The sequence below is a fragment of the Coccinella septempunctata genome, chromosome 4, assembly GCF_907165205.1.
Source record: "Coccinella septempunctata chromosome 4, icCocSept1.1, whole genome shotgun sequence".
NCBI classification, from domain to species: Eukaryota; Metazoa; Arthropoda; class Insecta; order Coleoptera; family Coccinellidae; genus Coccinella; species Coccinella septempunctata.
The window spans coordinates 28,907,620-28,932,251 of NC_058192.1; the positions used below are offsets into that span (position 1 = coordinate 28,907,620).

Here is a 24,632-nt window from a genome sequence, read left to right on the forward strand (position 1 = left end):
TTTTTTGAACACGTTCTATTCTGTTAATATACTTATGGTAGTGAGGATTCCAGATTTGGGTAGCATACTCCAAGCTGCTTCTTACGAGAGAAATATACAGTGTTTTTAATGTGAGGGCGTTCTTGAAATTTTTGGTGATTCTTAAAACAAAACCGAGCATCCCGAAACTCTTTCTAATCACCGCATCTATATGAAATTCGAAAGACAATTTTTTATCCAATAAAACTCCGAGATCTTTAACAATATCTACTCTTTCCAACTCGAGCCCGTCAAGAAAAAAAGAAGATTTGATAATATTTAGGTTTCTTGTGAAAGTGATATGCTGACATTTTTTCACATTCACGTGAAATATCTCTCTGAGCAGAAAACCAATAAACGATCTAGGTCTTCCTGGACGGCTACAACATCACCAATATCAACAATTTTTTTATAAATCTTCAAATCATCGGCATATAAGCTATGGAAGGTATTAAGGAAGCATTCAGATACATCATTGAAATAAATTAAAAAAAGGAGCGGTCCGAGATGGGAACCCTGCGGGACTCCTGACATGACGTCCACCAGCTCAGATGATTGACCATTAACGACCACGTACTGTCTTCTCCCCTCCAGGTAAGATGCGATCCACTGAAGAAGTGATCCAGTGACCCCAAAATCCTCCAGTATTGATATTAAAGTGGCATGGTGCACCTTATCAAATGGTTTTGCCATATCTGTATAAATAGCATCCACTATTTTTTATCTATGTACCTTTTTATTTTAGATATTAGAAGTTAATCAATCATCTGTATCTCAATCATATGTATCCGAGTATGTATCTATATTATTAATTTCATTTTGAAGATTCATTATATCTTGACAAAAATATGGTTGCAATTTCAAAATATTTTGACTCGAGGCCTTCCAAAGACTTCAATATTGTTTATTTTTTCCCTTACACCCTGTATGATCTATCGAAAAATGCAAATCTGTTTTGGCGAATTCTTCATAAAATCTTACTTGTTTCGATATAATTGGTAATTTTCTTTATGATACATCACTGAAATATTTAAACCAGAGAGATGGTACAAGCTCTTCAAATTTTCGGGAAAATCCAATATTTAAACATAATCGATAATAAAAGAGATGTTTCTGAGCAAAGGATTAAGGATTCCTCAAAATCATTGAGAAATCTGATTCAAGAAAAATATAAAGAGCGTTCCATTTGAAATAACACAATGTCCAACATTCGGTTTAGCCGACGTTGTTCATTTCTGTGATATTGTGAAATTTTTAGCATTTTTTTCTCCTGATTCTGAAATGAAAATTTTCGGATTGGCTCATTGTCCTTGAATATTCATCACCATTAACATCTGAATTTTCTTATCCAAAAAATGTTTTTCTCTGAACAGGTTATTTTATTATATGCAATGTAACAATACTGATTATTCGTTATACTAATAGGTAGTATTATCTATATGGATCATTTCCATAGAGAGAAGAAATATCATTATGGACAAGACTCAAATCGATTCGTTTTCAGATAGGTAATGAAATAGTTCGCCAAATTCAGAATTATAGTGTTAGCTTGAGATGAAAGAAGTTCAACGGATGCATAGATATACGCACGATGAAATATAAACAGTCATAATCCCATTCGAGAGAGCCAAGATTGGTTCTCTTTCACGTGATTCTTTCCCCTACAAAGGAATGCGATAAAAAATCGTTGAGATACGCCGCCTGGCTTGCAATAATGGAGGAGAAAACGCGCTGCGCCTCTCTTTACTTAATTCCTCCGTATACTGATATTCCGCCTGTCTACATCTGCTTGCACAGTACAACGTTGTCATTTTCGGAGGTGCTAACGAGCAAAGAGTCTTTCAGAGCAATTCTCCGATATACAGCTCAGCACACTAGCGCCAGTGATATACACTCGAACTAAAAGATTGTTCAGTACATAAAGGGGGTGCGTTGTGACCTCAAAACGATTTTTTGATATGTTGGTCCCTGAAGCCTCCTGAATCTAACAAGCTAAAAAACAAGGCAAAACGTTGTCACCTCCGATTTCGGAGGTGACATCGATATATATGAGGTGAGAGCGTTAAACGAGTTACTATTTTGGAGGTGGTATTAACACTTTATAACTATATATATATATATATATATATATATATATATATATATATATATATATATATAAATATATAGGTAGTAAGGTCTGATTCGTTTGAAAAAAAAATTTTCGATAAAAATCTTTTCCCCTCTTATTTACCTTCCCCTTTACATATATAAACAAAAATTATTCCAATTACTCAACTCCTTCACCCGGAGGTCAGGTCGCCCAATGAACTTAACGGAGGTCACACCGAACTACGGGTTCATATATATATATATATATATATATATATATACACAAATCGGTAACTCCAACTCTTATTATGAATCTATATCACATAATTGCAGTCCTTTCTCATCCAATAACCCGTTATTGATATAGATTTATATATATATATATATATATATATATATATATATATATATATATATATATATATATATATATATATATGCGAATCGGTCTTTTTGAGGACATTTCATATATTTCTCATATATCAAATATAATGACATAGTTAGGTTCGCATTGTAATTCTGGGTCATATAATTCGATCCGTTTGCCCATATGTGAATTTTTTTGCTATCTATAGGGAAAAATGCATGTATGTGACCATTTGGGGACGCTCGAAAAAAAATTTTTTTTTGTGTTTTTTTGGATAAAGGTGGTGTATTCTTCTTCAGCTTTGTACTGAATTGCAATACACACCACTTTTCATACTTTTCGAAGAAATTTTACATTAGCACACCAGGATTCAGGCGCGGATACACTGGAACCAGTCCCGACTTTTTACGGGAGAACTTTTAGATATTTTTGCTCATCTTGTAATTATTTTAGTCTTAGTATGTTTCAAATTCAGGGAAACCAGCAAAATTAGGGGTGTCCTGAGCTATTGGGGGGGGGAAGCTCACAAGGAGGGCATTATCTTGGGAATTCATTTTGGAATGAGACTTTTTTGGGGTGATCTTCCTTAGAAATGGTAGCGCAACGCTCAATAGATTCAGAGAAAATGATCTTCAAAAGTTAAACTTTAGCTTTTCAATTAGAATTGATATACCCAAAATTTGAAAGGGGCGCACGTAGCCGAACAGCTAGTTCTGAATTTCGCCTGGAATATCATGGTTCGTACCTTGTTGTAGTAGACTTACTTTTTATATTTTTGCAATAAAATGAGTTGATTCACTAATAGTATTGACCACTTGACGAACAAAAATGATATTTTGCAACCGAAAAAAAAATTTAAATCATTATTTAATTTCATATATTGAAGCTGGATTTTACAATGGTGAATCACTTCTTTGAACGATTTTATGCTCAATATGCTGTGAATTTAAAGGAATAAAAGTCAAGAAATGAATTCACGTAAAAATTCAGTCCTGTACATCATCATAACCAATATTTCATAAAATGATTGGATTCGCTTTCAGGATATAATGATAATTAAATTGAACTTCTTAATAGGCCATCGCAGTTTATCACCCTATGTAGCATGTATTTATTGAGCGAAGAACTGTATTATTCAAATCATCCATTGATATACTGAGTAGCAGTTATTTGATAACAAATAATTGGCATGTATTCATTAATAATTTTATAATATGTATCATCGTTTCGAGGAATGCAACACTATGTCCCATTATCATTTCATGTAATAATGTAACAAAAATTCATTTGAATTAAGGTGAGCAGTCACAATGCCCCCAAGGAAAATCGCCATAATATTCTGTAATGAAATTTATCTGGCAACGCTGCTCAGACCAGCCCCTCTAGCTAGGGGATGAGTTTAAAGACGGAAGACGGAACCGATATGCGAATTCCCAAAGCAGGTAGAATGGTCCAGTAAAGGAAGGGCTGAAATCACTTTTTCTCGGAAAGAGCTGCATTTTTGATATGTTAGTTGTTATGAAAAGAGAAACATATGGACAAAAATGCAGGTGTCAAAATTTTCAAAAATTCGTGAAAATATACGGTTTTTCTGAAATTTTCGAGAAAGGAAGGTTTATGAAAAAAAAAATTCTAGTAAGAGTTGTGAAGCGGAAAAATCTAGTCGAAATTGTTTGCTTACCCGTGGAAAGTGATTTTGTATACTGTTTAGCAAGGTATTTCTCTAACGCGGCAATAGCAGTGAATTCGAAATTTGGCGCCTATTGTTCAAAGCTTAGACTAATAAGAAAGTTAGTATGTTTACATTTTACTGGGAACACACCTTAACCCTTAATAACCTGAGTTATGATCACTATTCTAATTGAATAAATATTTTTTATAGAGTGTACAAGACAAAAACAACTCAATTTCTGTTTGATAATTGTATAGTTTTTGTTTGAGAAAAATGGTGTTACATATATGTAACGCTAATAGCTACAGTTACTGAGAAATAAAATAGATTTGCCAGTGAAATTTGCGTTACATATGTGTAACAGTAGGTTATTATGGGTTAAATTTGTTCACTTGCGCTGTTGCCAACTCTATGCGAGGGTCAGCCGTAACGAGCATGTTTTTTAACTAAAAAATGTAAAAGCTAAAGAAATTGGGCTAGAAAATTGCTGAGACAGAGATCGAAACTCATAAAGCAAACCTTTTCATTTCTGATTTGGTAAAAGGAATACTTTTCATTCAAAAATGAGTAAATATATTTTTCCTGAAATTGCACTAGAAAAGATAAACACCAGAGATTCAGCCCAATTTGGCAACTCCGTACTATCGGAATGTTTACCTTTGGAATCTGTATGATTTTGTAATTATTTTCGAAATTAGCGTTACAGGCAGTGTTTCACAGTCTAAAACTTCTGAAATTTATTCGAAGAAAGTTTTCATAATGGTAAGATACGGATAATTTCATGAATTAAATCCGAAGGATTCTGTAAATGGAACACATTCGTAAGTATAGGTTAACTTTATGTTTGTTTTGGTTTTCAGTGTCGACTCATACCACTGGTTTCAATTATATGGTTTCAATGGATAAATATTTTTTTTGTTATAGCCTTCCCAATCGAGATTCGAAATGATGGGTTTTCTCTTTGTGGTTTGGAAATTGATCGGAAAAATCCTAGATTCATTTATATATGCCCGAATCACTTCAACTGGATATAATTTGTGATAAGATTAGTAAACGTTAGCCCATTGCCCTTCCAACTCCATACATTTGAGAGCAAAGAGACTAAGACTTCAAGGTGAGAATTTTCATTGTTGTTCAAAATACTTCTTGAGACTGTATTCATATTTTAGCACTTCTCTGATTAAAAGTATGAGTACTTTATCAGAGGACACTTTTCCGAAGAGGAAACCTAGGGCAAAATTAGTTACCAATTATTTTGTTGTTATGATACCTACATACAATATACATGAGTAAAACCTCCAGACCCTCCCCAACCTTTTGAAAAGAAGCATCAGAAGAAATTGTTCAATCAGAGAAAATATTTACAGAGAAAACATTGAACCTAAAGTTTCTGCAATCAAACGAAGTAGGTAAGCTAGGTGTGGCATTTAAAGATTCATTATTGAAATATGTTTTTGTTATTTTAGAAAAACCTATGTTTGGGACATGGCTGAAGAAGAATTCAGTTCGGATAAAACAAGGCCAAACTTCATATTCATGAGGAGAACTATTTTTCGCTTCGGAGTAATGTTCATTCTGTAGTCGAAGCTATGGAACTTGAATAATCTGCTATATTTCAGAGTAAATCCTTTCATCACAGTCATCTATAAGTGCTTCTAAGGTGTAGTATTCACAAAATCCAACATAAAAATATTTTAATTTTCCTCATGAATAAACATTATTCTGTATAAGAATCAATTATGTTCTCTTTGTAGGCTCCTCTTTCTGGTAAAGGAATAAATGTTTGAGAGGAAGTTGAAAGACCTATCAACACAGATATACAGTCCTGCATTGAGATCATTTACTTTGACATTCTAATCCCCAAGAGCTAATTATTTTGCACGCATTCCATTCAACAAAAATGTTTGAAATATAAATTGATTGTGAGTGTTTTGGCCAGGGAGTTAAAGAATATTTGTGTATGCTATTTCTTTTCATTATCTTTCAAATTTTGGTAATTATTAACTGACAATGAGACATTGGTGTTTTTTTTATCATATAACATCATTTTTGTTCTTAATAAAGATTTTTATATATAAGTGTTTATTAATAAGAAAATATCATGCCTATTTAGGCAAGTACATATGTACAAAGAAATGGACTGGTAAGAGCGAAACCGGTCTGTCACTACTCAACCTTGATGATGGCTCGTTTCCAATGGTCGAGATTATTCTCGAGGAAGTTGATTATACCTACAGGGTGTCCCAAGTTCGAGATCCTATTAGACGTTTCTGGCAGGCCTGGATCTACGATTTTTTCTGACCTGGACAAAAATTCATGATGATCCCCCCTCCCCCCTCAGGTTGGATATGAGAATTCAAAGCTTTAACAATGTACAATCTGAAAAAAAAAACAGTTATTTTCCTCAAGTTGACCATAATCATAATCTTCACACAGTTTATTTTTTAGGCACCCCAATCGCTGTATATTATTCTACATCCCAAGATTCTTCGGGAAGTCATTTCGGATGGTTTACCTCGATATCAATTGTTTTTTCACCTGAAAGGGTCAAAACAAGGTAAAATCGAATATGAACAGCTCGCAGTATTCCATATTTCCCATCGAAATTCATCGAAGACGATGACCTCTACACTTGAAATTTTCAGGGAACGTTTATTAGGTATCAATGAAGTACAGTTATTAATTGAATAATCTTCGGAAGGGGCTGAGGGGTGGAAATCTCACCACCTCCAACGCCGTATTCCTTTTTGCTATCAAAATTCATCGATGACGATGGCCTCTACACATTAAACTCGCAGGAAACGTTGATTATGTGCTAATGAAGTACAGTTATTAATTTCTTAATCTTCGGAAGGGGCTGATGGGTGGAAATCTCACCGTCCCCAACGCCGTATTTCTATTCGCTATCAAAATTCATCGATTACGATGGCCTCTACACATGAAACTCGCAGGGAACGTTTATTATGTGCTTATGAAGTACAGTTATTAATTTCATGATCTTCGGAAGAGGCTGAGGGGTGGAATCTCACCTCATAGTTATGTACGAAGCAACGATTCTTACAAACTATTGTCAACGAATGTTTTAAGGACTACCTATGCTATCAAGGGGTTGGTGGTACTTGATGAGTAATAAAAAACAGTTACAATATGGTATCAACCTAAGCATAGAAAAACGTCGTGAAATTATTGTAAAAATTTGTTACGGTCATGAACCAGCTTTATCTGAAATACCTCAATTTGCTCATTTTCGCAATCGGTAGCATTTGGAATGAAGCACAAACCAGATGAGTTTATGACCGCTCAGGCCCTTATTGAACCTTTGTCGGAAGCTGGGAATTCTAACAAAGCATTCTTACGAACAACCATCTGTGTAGATGCCATCATCATCGATAAATTTTGATAGCGAAAAGGAATACGGCGTTGCAGGCGGTGAGATTTCCACCCCTCAGCCCCCTCCGAAGATCACGAAATTAATAATAGTAATTCATTAGCACATAATCAACGTTCCTTGCGAGTTTCATGTGAAGAAGATGACGTCATCGATGCATTTTGATAGCGAATAGGTCATAAAATTAACAACTGTACTTCATTGATACCTAATAAACGTTCCCTGAAAATTTCATGTATAGAGGCCGTCGTGTTCGATGAATTTCGATGTAAAATATTTAACACTGCGAGCTGTTCATATTCGATTTCACCTTGTTTTGACCCTTTCAGGTGAAAAAAACAATTGATATCAGGGTAAACCATCCGAAATGACTTCCCGAAGAATCTCTATAAATTTCTAATAGCTGCTGTTCGCGAAACGGGAGTTACGATATTATTAATTTCACATCCGACGCAACTGGCCAATCGGCCGCTAAATCCAAGAAACGTGTACGCCAGGTTCACACCGGTGAATAGATGGATACAATTTTTTTCCTATTCGTATTCCTAAGTTATATGAGTTATTGGTAGCGATTCATCTATAGGTTTTCCCATCACGATTCAGAGAGCAATATCCATTTGGAATTTTTTGATCCCAGAACTATACAGGGCGTCCCAAGTTCGAGTGCCTATTAGACATTTCTGGAGAACTGGACATATTCGAACTTTGAAAATATTGTTCAAAGTTCTCTACTGAGCTAGAATTTTTTTGAAGCCTGAGCGAAAATAAATTCGTTCAAAAAAAATTTTTTTTTTTTCCTTTCTGATATGATTGGGTATTCAATTCTAAATAGGGACAGTTCTATTAGAACTATTGTATCCATTCCAAAGACTTTTCAAAATATCGAGAAAAAAACTGGAGAATAAGTCAAATATTCGTAGTCGCTATTATGTTCATTCTTACTATTTTCAACATCCTGAGCGTTAACCATTCTCATAACATCGGAGTAGAAGAATGTGGAAAGGTCATGCATCTTTTGAATTCCAGGAATATCATCACGGCGATTCAAATTTTGTGTCGAAAACTGTTATCGAATATTGGTTATAATTTCTGTTTTTCAAATTAGAATCCTATTTTTTATGATTACGTTGAATTCTGCAAAGAAAAATAAAGATCGTACTCTAAAAAAAGAATTAAGAACAAAGTATAAAAAAAATGGAAAAAAAATCAGAAATCATTATCATTATTCTTCTTTGCAGAATCCAACGCAATCATAAAAAATAGGGTTCTAATTTGAAAAACGGGAAGTTATGACGTATTTTAAATCTTAGTTTTCGACACAAAATTTGAAACATCCTGTGATGATATTTCTGAAATTCTAAAAACGCATGACCTTTCCACATTCTTCTACTTGAATGTTATGAGAACGGTTTACGCTCAGGATGTTGAGCCTAATACTGACTAGGAATATTTGACTTTTTTATCAGTTTATTCTCGTTATTTTGAAAACTATTTGAATGAATACAATGGTTTTAACATAAATGTATTCAAAATTGAATATAATATTCAATCATATCAGAATGGAAAAAATTGAAACATATTTTTGAACAAATTTATTTTCACTAGCTAGGGCTCCAAAAATATTTCAGCTCATTAGAGAATTTCGAACAATATCATAATCCCAATTTTAAGATTTCAATTATATTCAGTTCTACAGCCACGTCTAATAGGCACTCGAAATTGGTACACCTGTGTAGTTCTGGGACCACAAAATTCCAAATGGATATTTCTCTCTAAATCGAGATGGGAATGATGGGATACTCTATAGATGAAGCGCCAATTATTCCTGATAATCAGGGATACGAATAGGAAAAGATTGTACCCATCTGTTCAATGGATGAAAAAAAAATACATACCTACATATCCAATTTGGGATGTAGAAGAACATACAGCGATTGGGTTGCCTAAAAATAAACTGTCAAGATTATGATTATGGTCAAATTTTATCAGACTGTACATTTTTAAAGCTTTCAATTCTTATATCCAATCTGAGTGGAGGGGCGTCATCATGAATTTTTGCCCGGTCAGAAGAAATCGTAGATCCGGGCCTGATGATTAAAGGTAAGCGTCCATTAGGCCGATCAGGCCGGGTCGCATCGGGACGGAAAAATACGCTTACCTTAACAGCGTATTCCATATCGATACCATATACTTATTCGATATTTGACGCTGCGGTTTTTTCGATATCAATTGAATACTGAAATTCAAAGTATCGATACTGAATTAAGTAAGCATGTCATCCTAATTTTTATTTTCCTTTTAAATTTGCAACTTATCTCAAATAAGTCATTCATTATCATTGCTGTATACCGTTACCGGGAATAAATCTACAAAAAGAAGAAGAAAAAAAAAATTCGAACAGACTTGTAACCTCTTAGGTCTAGTTGCGACTGTGTGCCCTCCTGTGACTAAAGAGACCCAACCGTGACCTGCAGATCCTTCCACACTCAGGGCATGGATAGTCTCCAACCAGATCTGGCCGCCGCTGTATCCTTCTCGATTCTCCATTATAACTGTGGACCAAAGACCTCCACTGTGACCTGTCTAACGCTAGTTGTTCCCAGTTATGATTAGCATTAACTGATTTTAGGGATTGATGTAGTGTATCCTTAAACCGCTTATACTGGCCTCCTGGTTTCCGGGCTCCCTCAGTGAATTCGCCGTATAGAGCTATTTTGGGGAGTCTTGTGTCTTGCATCCTCAGAATGTGGCCGCTCCATCTGAGTCGGGCCCTCGTTACTTGAGTCTCAATTGTTGTACAACTCGCGCGCTGCAAGACTTCTGCATTCGAAACTTTGTGGAACCATCTGATGTGCATTATCTGTCTTAGATGACGTTGCTGCGTCTGTTCAAGCTGTTTAATATGTCGCCTGTAGGGAGTCCAGCTTTCGCTTCCGTAAAGAAGCGTTGGGAGGACCACTGCTCTGTAAACAGCTGTCTTGGTCTTCAGATTGAGGTCGTGATTTTGGAACACTCTGTCCTTCAGCTTCCAGAATGCCCGTGATGCCGAATTGATACGGTTGTGTATTTCCGTGTCAAGGTTAGCCCTAGTATTTATGAAGCTTCCCAAGTATTTGAACTGCTCAACCTGTTCTAGAGTTTCATTGTCCAGGCTGATATCTGTTTGAAGGCTTTCTGGCGGACTTACCAGGATTTTGGTCTTGTCAATATTGAGTCTAAGGCCTAAAGCTTCGTATATATGTTTATAGGTGTCCATCATTATCTGTAGATCCTCTGAGCTGCTAGCGATGAGTGAACAGTCGTCTGCATATTGAAGTTCCGTGATAAACTTGGTACGGGTTTTTGCTCTGAGGCGCTTCAGGTTAAACAGGCCTCCATCAAGTCTGAATCTTATCCCAACACCTCTTACGGGCATGCTCATGTCAGCAATTATCGATACAGCTATGGCGAAAATATTGAACAGTAAAGGCGCTAATACGCAGCCTTGTTTTATTCCAGTGTTGGTTGAGAAATGGTCGGTTGTAGAGCCATTATGCTGTATTCTAGCGGTGTTGTTGGTATGAAGGCTTTTACACACTGCTAGGAATTTTTCGGGTACTCCTAGACGTGCCATGATTTTCCAGAGCGCTCTCCGATTCACCGAGTCGAATGCCTTGCTTAAATCGATGAAGGCTGTATAAATCCTTGATTGTTGTTCACGGGCCTTTTCTTGTAGCTGTCGAAGTGTAAAAATTAGGTCCACCGTACCTCGATTTGGTCGAAAGCCGCACTGGGATTCAGGTAAAAGCCTCTCTAAGAGTGGAACCAGACGATTAGCCATAATCTTCGAGAGAATTTTACCGGCCACATTAAGCAACGATATGCCCCTGTAATTGTTGCAATTCGACGTATCGCCTTTGTTCTTATAGAGGTTGATAACTAAAGCGTCTCTGAAGTCTTGTGGCACATCTCCCTGTTCCCAGATCTTGCGGAATAGTATTAGGAGACTATTGACAATGTCCTCATCCAAGGCTTTGAATATCTCCGCCGGAATGCCGTCTAGACCAGGGGACTTATCATTTTTCATATTTTTAATCGCGCTTATGATTTCCGACATTGAAATTTCGTCATCAAGCGATGTCATCGAACTATACGCGGGAAGCAGTTCTAAAATGGATAAATCCGAGTCGTTATTTTGATTCAAGACCTGTGAGTAATGCTCCTTCCATCTTTCGAGAATTTTTCTATCATCAGTTAGTCAAATAAGTCAACAATCCAACAACTAACCTGATTTTAACCTATGATATCCAAAAATATTTCAATCCCACCTAATAATGAATGTTGCAATTCTAAGTGCTACTACACTACGGAGCACGTCCGTACCATAAAAAAACCATCTGTTATCAATGTGCGCCCTTTCTACATTGGAATTTCTACCGAATTTAATACGTAGGTACCTACACCTGTAAATACGCTATTTTTTAAGAGAAGATGGTTGAACTTCGTGAAACATGATTTTGTTGTTTTTTGCATCCCTAGTAGAGTAGCGCAATGGCAACAAATTTGAAATTCGACGCTCGATGAAATGACTACCTGAATCTAAACGCTGAACCAAACATCTGGCAGATATTCGCCAGAGTTGGACTCTCGTCTCGTTTTGTATTGCATTTATTACATGGAACCCTAGGTGTTCACAAGAGGCGGATGGGCAAAAAGTCAAGAATAACAAGTACGTATAATAAAGGTTCATCAAAGTGTCAATACAATAGAAATATTGAATGTTTGATAAAGACAGTTTTCTTTTAAGCTTTTTGCTAAAGATGTCCAAGAAGATATACTGTGATGAAATCTCCAGAGTACACAAATATACAATAATCTGGGGGGCACGTGCCATCTCATCCCCCCCCCTAAATCCGCCTATGTAGAAGGCGATATAGATTCTTCAAGGGAGGCTAAAAGTAAAATGAAAAATGTCAGAAATTCTTGATTTGGATAAATTTTGAAGAGGAATTTCAGGAAAAAATATCGACCAACTGATGATAATTAACGTAGAGATTATCGGGTTATTTGGTCAAATTTATACGACTGATGTTGAAACCTTTTTATGGTCATATGACCTAGCTTTCGGCAAATAACTATGCCTTCTGCAGAGTCCTACAAAACGGTAACAATAAGTAAAAAAAGTAATTTAAAAAGGAAATTTCTTAATTTGACCAAATTGAAATGCAAATTCAATTAATTCAGAAACTAATATTCTTTTCAGCCGCAATTTTGAACGAATTTGAATTCCTGGCTGAATTTTCTTAAGATGCATACGAGAATAATAATTTAGACGTAGGTATGTTTCTGATAGTGAAATAAAAGGTAATTCTACGAAGGAAAGGAATTTATTCCGAGTAATGGGACAAAAGTTGAATTGAATAGATGTATGTAGTTATTATTTGAAGAGCAATGACAATATTGAATAAAAATTAAAGTTTTTGCATCGAATAATATCAGGAAAAACAGTTTTTTATTTTTACTAATAATTCTTCAAATAAATAGCTTCCATTTTGATTAAGTGCATAATAAAGATAAAATCGCAATGTAGCTACCACACTTCGGTAGATATTTCTATCCATTAAATTAATACCTGTTGAACTAAATACAGTGGACCTTCATTATATTGTTATTATGAAAAGATACTAATGCTAATTTCAGATGGGACAGAAAAATATTTATACAATAATCTATTATTGTAAGTATTCAGAATCTCGTCAACGATTTACTTGAGAATATGAAAATGAAATTTTGTTGGGGCAATTATTCATTTCAATTCGTCACTGAAATACCGATTTCAAACTTATTGTGTTATTGATAGCCCAAACGAGCTGTTATTCATTCTTTAAAATAGACCGGGATTTCAAATAACACTCTCCAGATAATTCATCTTGAATCCTACCCTGTTCAAGAGGTTCAGACGTTTACGGCCGCTCGCTTTGCAGTTTGCAGTAGGCGCCAAATTGCGAATTCACTGTTATCACCGTGTTAGAGAAATACCTTAATAATCAGTATACAAAATCGCGAAAACAGGAAAGTAAGTAATTTCGGCTAAAATTTTCCGCTGTACAACTTTTGTTTGAAACTTTTTTTCATAAACCTTCTCATTCGCGAAAATTTCAGGAAAACCGTATTTTTTTCTATATTTTCACGAATTTTTCAATAATCCTGAAAATTTTGACACCTGCGTTTTCGACCATATGTTTCTCTCTTCATAACAAACAACATATCAAAAATGCAGCTCTTTCCGCAAAAAAGTGATTTCATCCCTTCCTTTACTGGACTAATTAACAAAAAACCACCCAGAGAAGAAAAACAACTTTGATGTTAAGAGGAAGGTTCACGCTATGGTTGTTGAGAATAAGAAAAATGAACCTAATACTGACTACGAATATGTGGCTTTTATTTTCAGTTTTTTCTCGATATTTTGAAAAGTATTCGAAAAGATACAATGATTTTAAGGGAATTTTATTCAAAATTGAATACTCAATCATATGAGAAACGAAGATATCGAAAAAAAATTTCAACAAATTTATTTTCGCTCCCTGTATAACCTGAAGTGGTCTTTTAAAATATTTAAGCTTAGTAAAGAATTTCGAACAATATCATAATGCCAATTTTCAGATTTCAAAATATATGTTCAGTTCTCCAGAAACGTTTAATAGACACTCGAACTTGGGACACCATGTATAAGAGGTTGAAATTTTCAAATCATTTTTTAGGTGTTCAATTGAAAAATATGCCAAAATATCAGAACAAGAGTTAAATTCGTTCCATTTGAAATTTTTCTGATATCCAAAACTACCGCTTTTGATAACCAAATTGGACAATTTTTTTTCAATTCATTTATTCTAGAAAATACAAAATAATATAGAAAAATTATATTCTTCATAGAAACTGCCAATTAAACCTAAGGTATATGCCTGATAGTTTAAGGAGGTAGTAAAAATTCAATTTACATAAAATGAAACTAAATTTTTTCAATTCAACATTGGAATTGTTTATTTTCAATTATATCCATTACGACTAGATTTGGGCTGGAACTAATATTCTGGCATTAGTTTTATTTCTTGAATAAGATCCAGTTTGTGAATTAATGTTTTCTATGGACAATTTCCTGTTCATTTGAAACTTCAAACGGGTATTTTGAAATGCTAAAAAATATCTTCAATGAATTCAACATTTTTCGTTTTGCTTGAAGCACAAGATTTATGTATCTGAACATGACTATCTATAGCAAAGGTTAACTATAAAATTCCAATTGTTTATCTAAGGTTTTCCTCTTGAAACATACAAAATTGTTGAAATTTCAATTAACTTAAAGTAGGTTCATTTCATGACTTCGAGTCTTTTTTTAATGAATTTTGATACTAGCAGTTTGGATGACGATAATTTATATGATTGATAAAAAAATGTTCATTAGTGGAAAAATAATTTCTTAGTCTTATCGACTGTTATAGGTATGATTCACCCAAAAAACACCCATTTCTTATAACTTCATGATAGAAGATTGAAATCTAGACAAGTTCCATTTCATTCATGCCTATATAAATTCAGAATTCATTTTCAACCTGATAAGAATAAATCCAATGTCTTATTCATGATGTCGAATAGGAAACATAATAATATTGTTCCAATAAGTATCGGGTCAACTTCAAAGAAGCGAGCGTTCGCTTTTTCTACCTGCTACTGGAATTCAGATCTCGGTTCCTTCTTGCATCAATTACTCATCCCTTTGCTGGTGCGCTTTGTTCAGTGTTGCCAGAACAAAATATTACCGCATTTTTAGGCTTACTGTGAATGCATACCCAAGTTTGAATAGATTTGTGTAACATAATTTTATGAAATGATTATGAGAGTGTTGCTTCTTAATTCATATAGAACTACTAATGTCTTTGATTTTTCTGCTTTATTTTTTTCAAACTGCAATGTGTCTAAAATATATAGGACTATAACAGCAGTAAGCCCAAAATGAAAAACGTACTAACGTACTTTTCTACAAACTAACTGATATGAATGATTCGAGGAATTGAAAATTTGATTTTCGAAAAAAAATTGTGTTGAATTTTGATAGGTTAGTTTGCGCTGATTTGCGCCCTTGAAACTTTGCGTAGAATTCAAGGAGTAATCTGATTATGAATGAAAAAACTGGGCACTGCATTCAATGAACGAAAGTTGAAATCATTTCCGGCAAACGAATCTGAAGTTTTTTTCTAACGTTCCCGACATATTGAATTTTGAAAATTAGGGGATGGAACTGCACCGCTTGGATCCTCAAGTTAAAGAAATTTCCAGCGAATGTTCACAACCATATAACAATTCTACATGCCCAGTCTCATTATGCGAAGTTGATTAATTCGAAGATATCAATTTTTGAAAATTGGGCGATGGAAATTCATCCCCTGGATCCCATTACATTCAGCGAACGTTCACATCAATATAATTTTTTTACTAGCCCAATCTCGTTGTAGTGTTCTAGAGATATTGAATTTTGAAAATTAAAGGTTGGAAACTTATCCCGCATTCTAGGGAAAGTTAATGAAATTCTCTTCAATCAATCAATTTGATATAAATGTTCTGCATAGAAAATTTGTTATTGTGATTACTTTTCCAAATCATTCCTATAATTAACCCTCGTTTTCATTGTTTAATAGAAATCCAAGCGAATCTGAGAACTCTTTGTTCATTATTAATGAGAACCTAGGCTGGTTCTCATTAATAATGAACAAATTTCAGTGAGCCACTGGAAACCTCGAAAAGGTATGCTAAGTTCACACTCGTCAAGAATCATTCAGAAAAACATAGGTCCATATTATAGAAAAACAAATTATATCTTTCCATTTTTTCGAAAGTCCTCGAAAAGACGTCCCATTTGAGGACCGTCCCCAAAAGAGCCAATCCTTGCATCGGCAATTTGAGGACCGTCCTCAAATGGGCCAAATGTCCCCGAATGGACCAATTCATGCTCTGAAATGTCCCCAAAAAGACCGATTCACATATATATATATATATATATATATATATATATATATATATATATATATATATATATATATATATATATATATATATATATATATATATATATATATATATATATATATATATATATATATATATATATATATATATATATATATATATATATATATATATATATATATATATATATATATTAATTATCAGATGCGTCATTCAGAAATGTCGCAATTTCTTGTTTAGTGAATACTTAAACTTTTTTTGCTGATATCCAGACCATTTCTAAATTTCATCACAATCTTGAGCATCCAATACTTCGACCACAATGTGTTTGACTTGCACTTCTACCTGAGTTCTCCGAAATAGGCAAGGAATACCTCTACTCTCATCACATCCCTTTTGTAAGCACCATTTCGAGAAATCTGTCTCTTCCCTTTCATATCTCAAACGAAATTTTTGCGGCAATAAATTTAAAGTGGCCTGTTCTGCAGCGTTTATAACGAACGGACTTAGGTAATTCTTTTGATGATTTATCTGAATTCATTTTCGTTGCATTTTATAATGAAAGACTTCCGCGGTAGACTTATCGTCTTGATACTGACGTTATAATTCTTATGATATGTTACAAGAAAATAACGTGTGTTCAAAAAAATTCGGCGTCAAGTAGGCTATGGAAATTTGAACGTAGATATTTCGTGTCTAATCGTAATTCTTTGCTTTTTCTTTTTTCTGTACTTTTTTCCAGGCGAATTGTAAAGTTAGAAGTTAGCATTTTGAATTGTTGTTGAATTGAAATTATCAGGAAATTGTGATGACGGTTTTTACGGACGTGCAAAAAGCATTTATTATTGAATCCTACTTCCAAATTGAGGAGAAAATAGAAGGAGGGTGGAAATATTCTTTAATGTTCCAGCGACATTCCCAATGATGCTTAAAGAATCAATCTTTCAAAAGTATTGTTTTACGATGCGTTGACGGAATAGGTATGTTCAATAAAAAAAGTAGTAGTCGACCAAAGAAGAAAACCTCAGAGTTATTCAGCAATTATGAAAATATGATGACAGAAGACAGAAGACAGAAACTCCACGAACACCTCTGTTCGGGTTTCATCTCAAGTGGTTGGAGTATCTGTTGGCATATTTTATGCCACACGATTTTGAGTGAAAGACATCAATTTGTTTTCATGAAAATTGACATGTTATCAGAAAATTGAAAAGATTGATTACCTATCCTTGTAGCATCCAACAAAAATTGGAGTTCTGTATCCATCAGTCAATGCCGAAATATGGGACCTATTTTCTTTAATAGATAACAGTAGACAGTAGAACGTTATGAATAAGGAGAAAGCATCATGCCTTTCTATAGCTAAATTGAAGTGTGATTAATTGTCCAATATTTATTTTCATGTAATTTAGAATTTAGTTGTTTAGTTTGGTCATGGATGTTCGACCAAATCAAATGAATATTTATAGAGAATTAATAAACATATTGAGATTCTTTCTGAGCTTCATTCATATTACTGAAAAAGGTAAAACCTTTTTACAAAAAAAAACATAACACGACGACCTGTTCAAGATTCATATCTCATTCATATGAAAGTATCGGACATCAGTTGAAATTTTTACCAAGAATTTTTCTAACCGCCTCAGATTATTTGGATTCTTGTGATCTGATTCAATGGAAGAAATGCTTTCCGCACTTTGGGCGAAATTAACTTTTCCTTAAAAGTGCCTCTCCTTTTTCCACACAAAATTACGATGTATAGGTTAATGTCATCATTGTTTACATTTTGGGAATATGAAGTAATTCAAGAAAAGACCAGTTCAGACACCGAATATCAACGTTTAAAATTTCATAGCCTACTTGACGACGTTTTTTTTTGCACGCACGTTATATCTTTGTGCGCTCAGCCGCACGGAGAAACGTTTGAATTTTATGATTGGCGCACACAGACATGCGACATGCCATAATTTTATGATTGATGCGACACTTTAATATTTGCGTTCGGAAAAGTAGGTAAAACTTTTTAAACGCCAATGCCTCTGGAAAGTAATACTTTCGAAACGCTAGTAGGAAAAATTGATAACGTCAGTTTATTCGGGAAATTTACCCCCAAATTACAATCTTGAGTCAAAATGACCGGATAATTTCGCATTTCAGCGTGTTGTCTGCATTCGATCATTTTCATATTATGGAGAAACAGCCCCGCACCATGAAAATCAACTGATGCAATTTTTTGACATGGAAAATTATCGGTAATTAGGTAATTTTGATGCACTTCTTCAATTACTCACGGATATAACCGATTAACCGTTAATTTCAAAATTGAAAATTTGAACAAACTAAGTATATTTTCCGACGTATGGGAAACCGTTTCGTTTGAAATTATGAACAAAACCCTAGACAATTAGGTATCATCATCTTATCTAGAAAGGAAAGATAATATCATGAGGTTATCTTCATCAGGTGTTCATCCAATATTATCAGCCAAGGACCTAGCCGATAAACATGTAGAGCATTTGGGTGTAATGGCGTATGCAGCAAATTTCCAATGGGTTCCCGAAAGGCCCTCTCTGCATGATCTCATCAATGTTGCATTGAATTCCACATCTGGCAGAGTTGGTGAACCGGTAAGCTATGATATGAATCTGCATCATATTTTTAGGATCAATTTCCATCATTTGAGATAAGAATATTCGTGAAGCATCTATTTGACCAGCTATCGTGAAATAAGTGCAAAAATTCCAGCTGTTAGGGGCATGAAAAATCGTAATTGTGCCCGATAACGATATCGAAGCAGATAGCAAATAGAGGACACTGAGGTGAGTCAGAATAACCTTTATTTAGAGGGTCTTTATCTCTTAATAATCAAAATACACAGTGTTTTATTGATTTTGCCAATTTCTTCAATTACCCATAATTTTCGAACCACTCTATATATATCTTTTTATTTTTTGGGTCCCAAACTTGAAGTACTGAGGACGATAACATTTATTTATTAGATGTCAGACCTCTGCTTTCGTAGTGTTTCACGTTTGTGTTCTTCAGGTGCATACCACATGCCGGTATGAATATAAACAAGCGTAACGATCTGAATTGAGCTAGCCAATTTGCCGTCGTCAGGAAAATTAAATGGAGAACGTTCCACCGAAGAAGAGTATATTCTGACCATGGTTTTGGTCTCATTTGATCTCGCCAGAGCAACACAGCACCTTTTACGATGGAAAAACGCTTGGAATTGATGGACATTAATTAAATACTGGCAGTCACTTCTGAGTATTATCGAGTAGTACTCGAGCGCCATCCAGTATTAAGCAGGTGTTAAGGAGTGATCATTCCTTGATTATTTTACCGAACGAACCGAACACCTTCTCAATTCTCACACGCATGTTGCCTGCAATAAGCATTCCAGCGTACTGAATTAGAGTAATTAGGCCTGTTTTGGTTCGCTTTTAGGATGGTTCCAGAACGGTTCAAAACAGTCGCACATTTATTTATTCAGCGTAAGCTCGCGCGTAGCATGTGTGTAGCTCCCCATAGCATTGCTGCTCCACTACTTTGAACCGATTCGGAACCGCCTAAAGTGCGAACCAAAACAAAGCCATTGTCTTCGTCTGGGTTTCAGGGAGTATTGAACCGGAACTCGTTTCATTCTGGATGGCGCTCAAATTACTACTTGATAATACTCAGAAACGACTGCCAGTATTTAATTAGGGTCCATAAATGCCAAGCATTTTTCCTACGGAGAAGGAGCTGTGTTTCCCGGACGAGGTCAAATGAAACCGAAACCATCATCTGCTCTGATTTAGTGGAACGTTCTTCATTTAGTTGTCCTGACGATGGCGAATTAGATGGTTCAAATCAACACTTTTTGATATTCATATCGGCGTGTGGTATGCATCTGAATTAATTCTTATTACTCATATATATAGTATATAACATTACTAGCAAGGTAAGAGGGTTTTTACTGGCGAATGGAGGATATAACTGACGAGCCGCAGGCGAGTCAGTTACCTCCTTGAGCCAGTAAAACCCGTTACCTTGTGTGTGTGAACTTGTGTTTGAGGAAAATAAACGCGTCATCAAAATATATAGGGAGGTTCGAAAGTTATGAGTAATGGAAGAACTCTCTGTATCTGTTTATAAAGAGAGATAGACCCTTTTAAATACATATGTATATGTATATGTTATTCTGACTCATACCTCCGTGTTCCCTGTCTACCCTTAGCTTCCACCCCACTTTACCAATGGAGCACCTTATATAACAGACTTTCATAGTGCATTTGAGTTTAAAAGAGTTAACGCTAAAACTCATGCTTTTTTTATCGATTGGTTGTTGCCAATTTCGGGAGAAAGCGATTTAATTTTCCCTTTGCGGTTGAAAGATAAGGTTCTTGTTGATGCTCTTCAGCCATTCAATAACTCAAAGTGAAGAGTTATGCCGTTATTGATAGAATAGACTCAAAATGTACGATTATATAATGGAAAATTCCATCAAAAGAACATGGCAATCTGTCTTTTACTGTTTTTCATTGAAAATGGTATGTTTTTTTCTTGCCCGAAATGCCATTCAAATGATTTTTACCGAAAAGAAAACGACTTTTCCCATGTGGAGTAAATGTGGAGTAATACAAGTTTACACTAACAGGCGATAAAATACTAGATTAAACAAACGTATACCAACTGAAAGTTGATCTTCGTAAAGCATTTAAATTCTCTGGTTCATCTCTACCATGTTGCCAAATCACAAAAATATCGTCTACATATCGCCACCAAGTCTTTGGTTTTAGTGGGTATGTGTCTATATATTTTTGTTCGAAAGATTCCATGAATATGTTACTCATTACTGTGCAGTCTCTGTTTCTGTGTGTTGACAATTAATGTCAGACAAAAAGCGACAATTCAGAAGATTTTCAAAAGTAGATTTTTTCGTCTGATGAAGGAGTCTGATATAGACTCCGAAACGTAACAAAGAATTATAATTTCAACGTTATTTATTTTGAGTTCATTGTCAGGCAACAATTTTTTCTAGTTTATTTGCTCCTGACAAATTAGTACAAGAATTTACGCAGGAACAAATCGTTGATTTCATTTTTAATTGATTTTGTTTCAGAGATTGGGAGTGAAAACCCTAAAAAGTTTATGAAGAGATGCAAAATCCTCCCAAAATAAATTTCAATCGATATCTGCGTTAATTCTGGCTCTTCTTATAAAAACAGGAATGTTTTATTTATACAATGAATTTTTTCAGATACATTTTCAAGTAGCTCTGCTGGATTCGCAGCTCTCGTACTCTTCTGTTTCTGTTGAAATACGGGGTCCCGACAACAAGGTCTATAAGCTGAGAAACCTCAATAAGGGTCACGGGACATTTGTACCCAGCAAAATAGGAGTATATGAGATAATTGTGAATTACAATGGAGATGAAGTTTTGGGAGGTAATCATTTCCGCGTTTTGCCAGCTCTGGTTGAGGTAGCACCACCTGGTATGTCTCCATGCGCTCTGGGATCACTGGTCCAAGTTTTGGTGAATACAACAGGACATCCTAAGAGGGAGGATATTTCAGTAACAGCGTACAGTCCATCAGGTAGACCTCTTAACTGCCCGTTGACAACTATTGACGAAACGAATAGTGCTACATTCAAACCAGACGAACCAGGAGAATGGAGAATCGAAATAACTTACCAGGGAAAACAAATCCAAGTAAGTTCTTATTTGACTTCTCAGAAGTTGGAGTAGGTGTGAGAATATGAGTTCATTCACTTAATCGTACAAGACCACATTTTACAAGAGAGTGATAATTATGTCTGGACGTTTGATGCATTCATTTGAATACTTGACTCCGAAGTGAAGTCGTCCCTTAAAAATATTTCACCAAATTTCCCAAGCTACTTGTGTGGCATCGAGTGGAAAACTAAAAATCAGTTATAGAATAATTTTTTCCGCCGACCTCTTAATAATAGCAGTGTTTACCGTACACGAAATTAGCTGGTAATCAACCTTTTTATTGGTTAATTTTCTATTAATGCATTATTGTCATGGAAAATCGAACATAGAAGTATTCAGCAGCTTCCCAAATAATTATTTTATTTGTATGTCGCATTGATTTTTGTAGTACCTAGCGGGTGAATTGAGAGGAGATTCTGATGGTTAGAGAGTAATCAATATATCTACATACTACAACTCCAGCTTCCAACAGCTCCGCACATTCTTTAACAGATATTATAGGGAACGATATCAATGTGATTTGTGATTTACTCAAAATGTCACAACTCGAATATGCCCTCTATGAACTTCTCGATTTGTTCGATCGGCCCATAGACATAGAGACATGGACTGAGCAATGCCAGCATGAAATTGGCTATTTATTAGAAAGGGAGAAAAGCTCGTCGGGACATTACCTTTCTCTTTTTTGTTCACATAGAGGTGAGTGTAGACCAATCAAAATTCTTGAAAAAGACAACTGCATTCCCGACGTGTTTTTCTCTCTGTCACTTTTTTTACCGTATTTCATGCATAGATATAAAGGGAAGGCACAGTCCATGTCTCTATGTCTATGGATCGGCCGCATAAATATCAGCATTCCGATATGAACATAGAAAATTTATAAGGTGTCAAATTTGACTAGGTATCGATAGAAAATTTTTGCAATCAAGATTTCACATTAAATTCGAAATGTGGTCGATGGAAAAATCTTGTAATCAACTCGTTTATTAATTGAGCGATTAATGATCTCGAACATATCTCAATCATTAATCGCTTTTATTAATAACCTTGTTGATTAAATAACTATTTCAAGGTGCGTGCAGAATTTGATCGCCATGTGGCAAATAATTAAACAAATCATCTTATAATTTCTTAATTTTCTAGTGGTGCATACCTCAAGAACAGCATGTAGGTAAAACACAAATCATGTTTTTTTTTTACACAAAACTCATCTCAGTGACCTATTCTCAAAATATAAGCTCTCCAAAATATGAACTGTCTTTTCTCTGCCATTGCTCAGTCATTGCATTCATGTTTATGGAATTTTTTGTGTGGAAAATAGTTAATATCTACGAAAGTATCAGGAAAAGGGATAGGGAAGATCCAGATGAAAACACTGGGGATAGAGAAGCGAAAAAAGTTATAATAAATAAAGTTTTTCATTTGAAATAACGAAGTTCATAGTATTTTTTCGTATAAGCGACCACGTCGGAATATTGAAAATATTTTGGTGAGATAGATCAGAACCGTAAAACCTAGTAGGTACTCAAATTTAGCAAGAATATTTAGCAAGAATATGCCGGCTTAGAAGCACATATTTCAATGCTATGATCTCTAATTCGCAATGCGGATTGGCGCACATCACGTCACGTGGCCAAATCCGCCATATTCTTGCTAAAACGATGAAAAACGAGACCACAATTGTCGCCACTGTCTCGTTAGAGTCACTGTACGAAAGCTCAAAATGCAGTGACACCTAACGATCAAATTTAGAATAATTTTTTGTGATTAGTGTACCATAACAATAGGTGGCGCCACTTGTCAGAGTGATCCATCTATATTATAAGTTAATCTATGAATCCAGCCACTTAAGATTAAACCCGAACAGAGGTTCGTGGAGTTTCTGTCTTCTGTCATCATATTTTCATTGTTGCTGAATAACTCTGAGGTTTTCTTCTTTGGCCGCCAACTACTTATTTTTTTATATCTGTTCCGTGAACGCATCGCAAAACAGTACTTTCGAAAGATTAATTCTTTCAGCAATTGACATTAAAGAATATTTCCACTCTCCTTCTATTTTCTCCCCAATTTTGAAGTAGGATTCAATAATAAATGCTTTTCACACGTCCGTAAAAACCATCTTCTCAATTTTATGATAATTTTAATTCAATAATAATCCAAAATGCTAACTTCCAACTTGACAGTTCACCTGGAACATAGTACTACAAAAGCTAAGAATTACGTTTAGACACGAAATATCGGTGTTCAAAATTCCATAGCCTACTTGACGACAATTTTTTTTTGAACGCACGTTAATATGCCTGTTTTGGTTCGACTTTTGGATGGTTCCAGATCTGTTCAATTCATTTATTCAAAATAAAGTCACGGGAAG

General features: G+C 34.9%; 1 protein-coding gene and 1 long non-coding RNA gene across 3 annotated transcripts in view; both read left to right on the forward strand.

Annotated features, from left to right (window-relative positions):
- The window catches only part of LOC123311881 (filamin-C), a 190,048-nt gene that overhangs the window by 62,989 nt on the left and 102,427 nt on the right, over positions 1-24,632 (forward strand). Inside the window, exons 5-6 of the mRNA XM_044895996.1 lie at positions 19,000-19,163; positions 21,785-22,237. Of these exons, the coding sequence (XP_044751931.1) occupies positions 19,000-19,163; positions 21,785-22,237 (617 nt within the window). The remainder of the gene's footprint in view (positions 1-18,999; positions 19,164-21,784; positions 22,238-24,632) is intronic.
- On the forward strand, positions 4,830-6,223 carry LOC123311884. 2 transcript variants are annotated; one of them, XR_006537552.1, is made up of 5 exons: positions 4,830-4,969; positions 5,073-5,262; positions 5,318-5,557; positions 5,615-5,808; positions 5,903-6,223. It is a non-coding gene; the product is annotated as an uncharacterized LOC123311884 (long non-coding RNA). The 2 variants fall into 2 exon arrangements; XR_006537551.1 differs by having other exon boundaries at positions 5,318-5,553.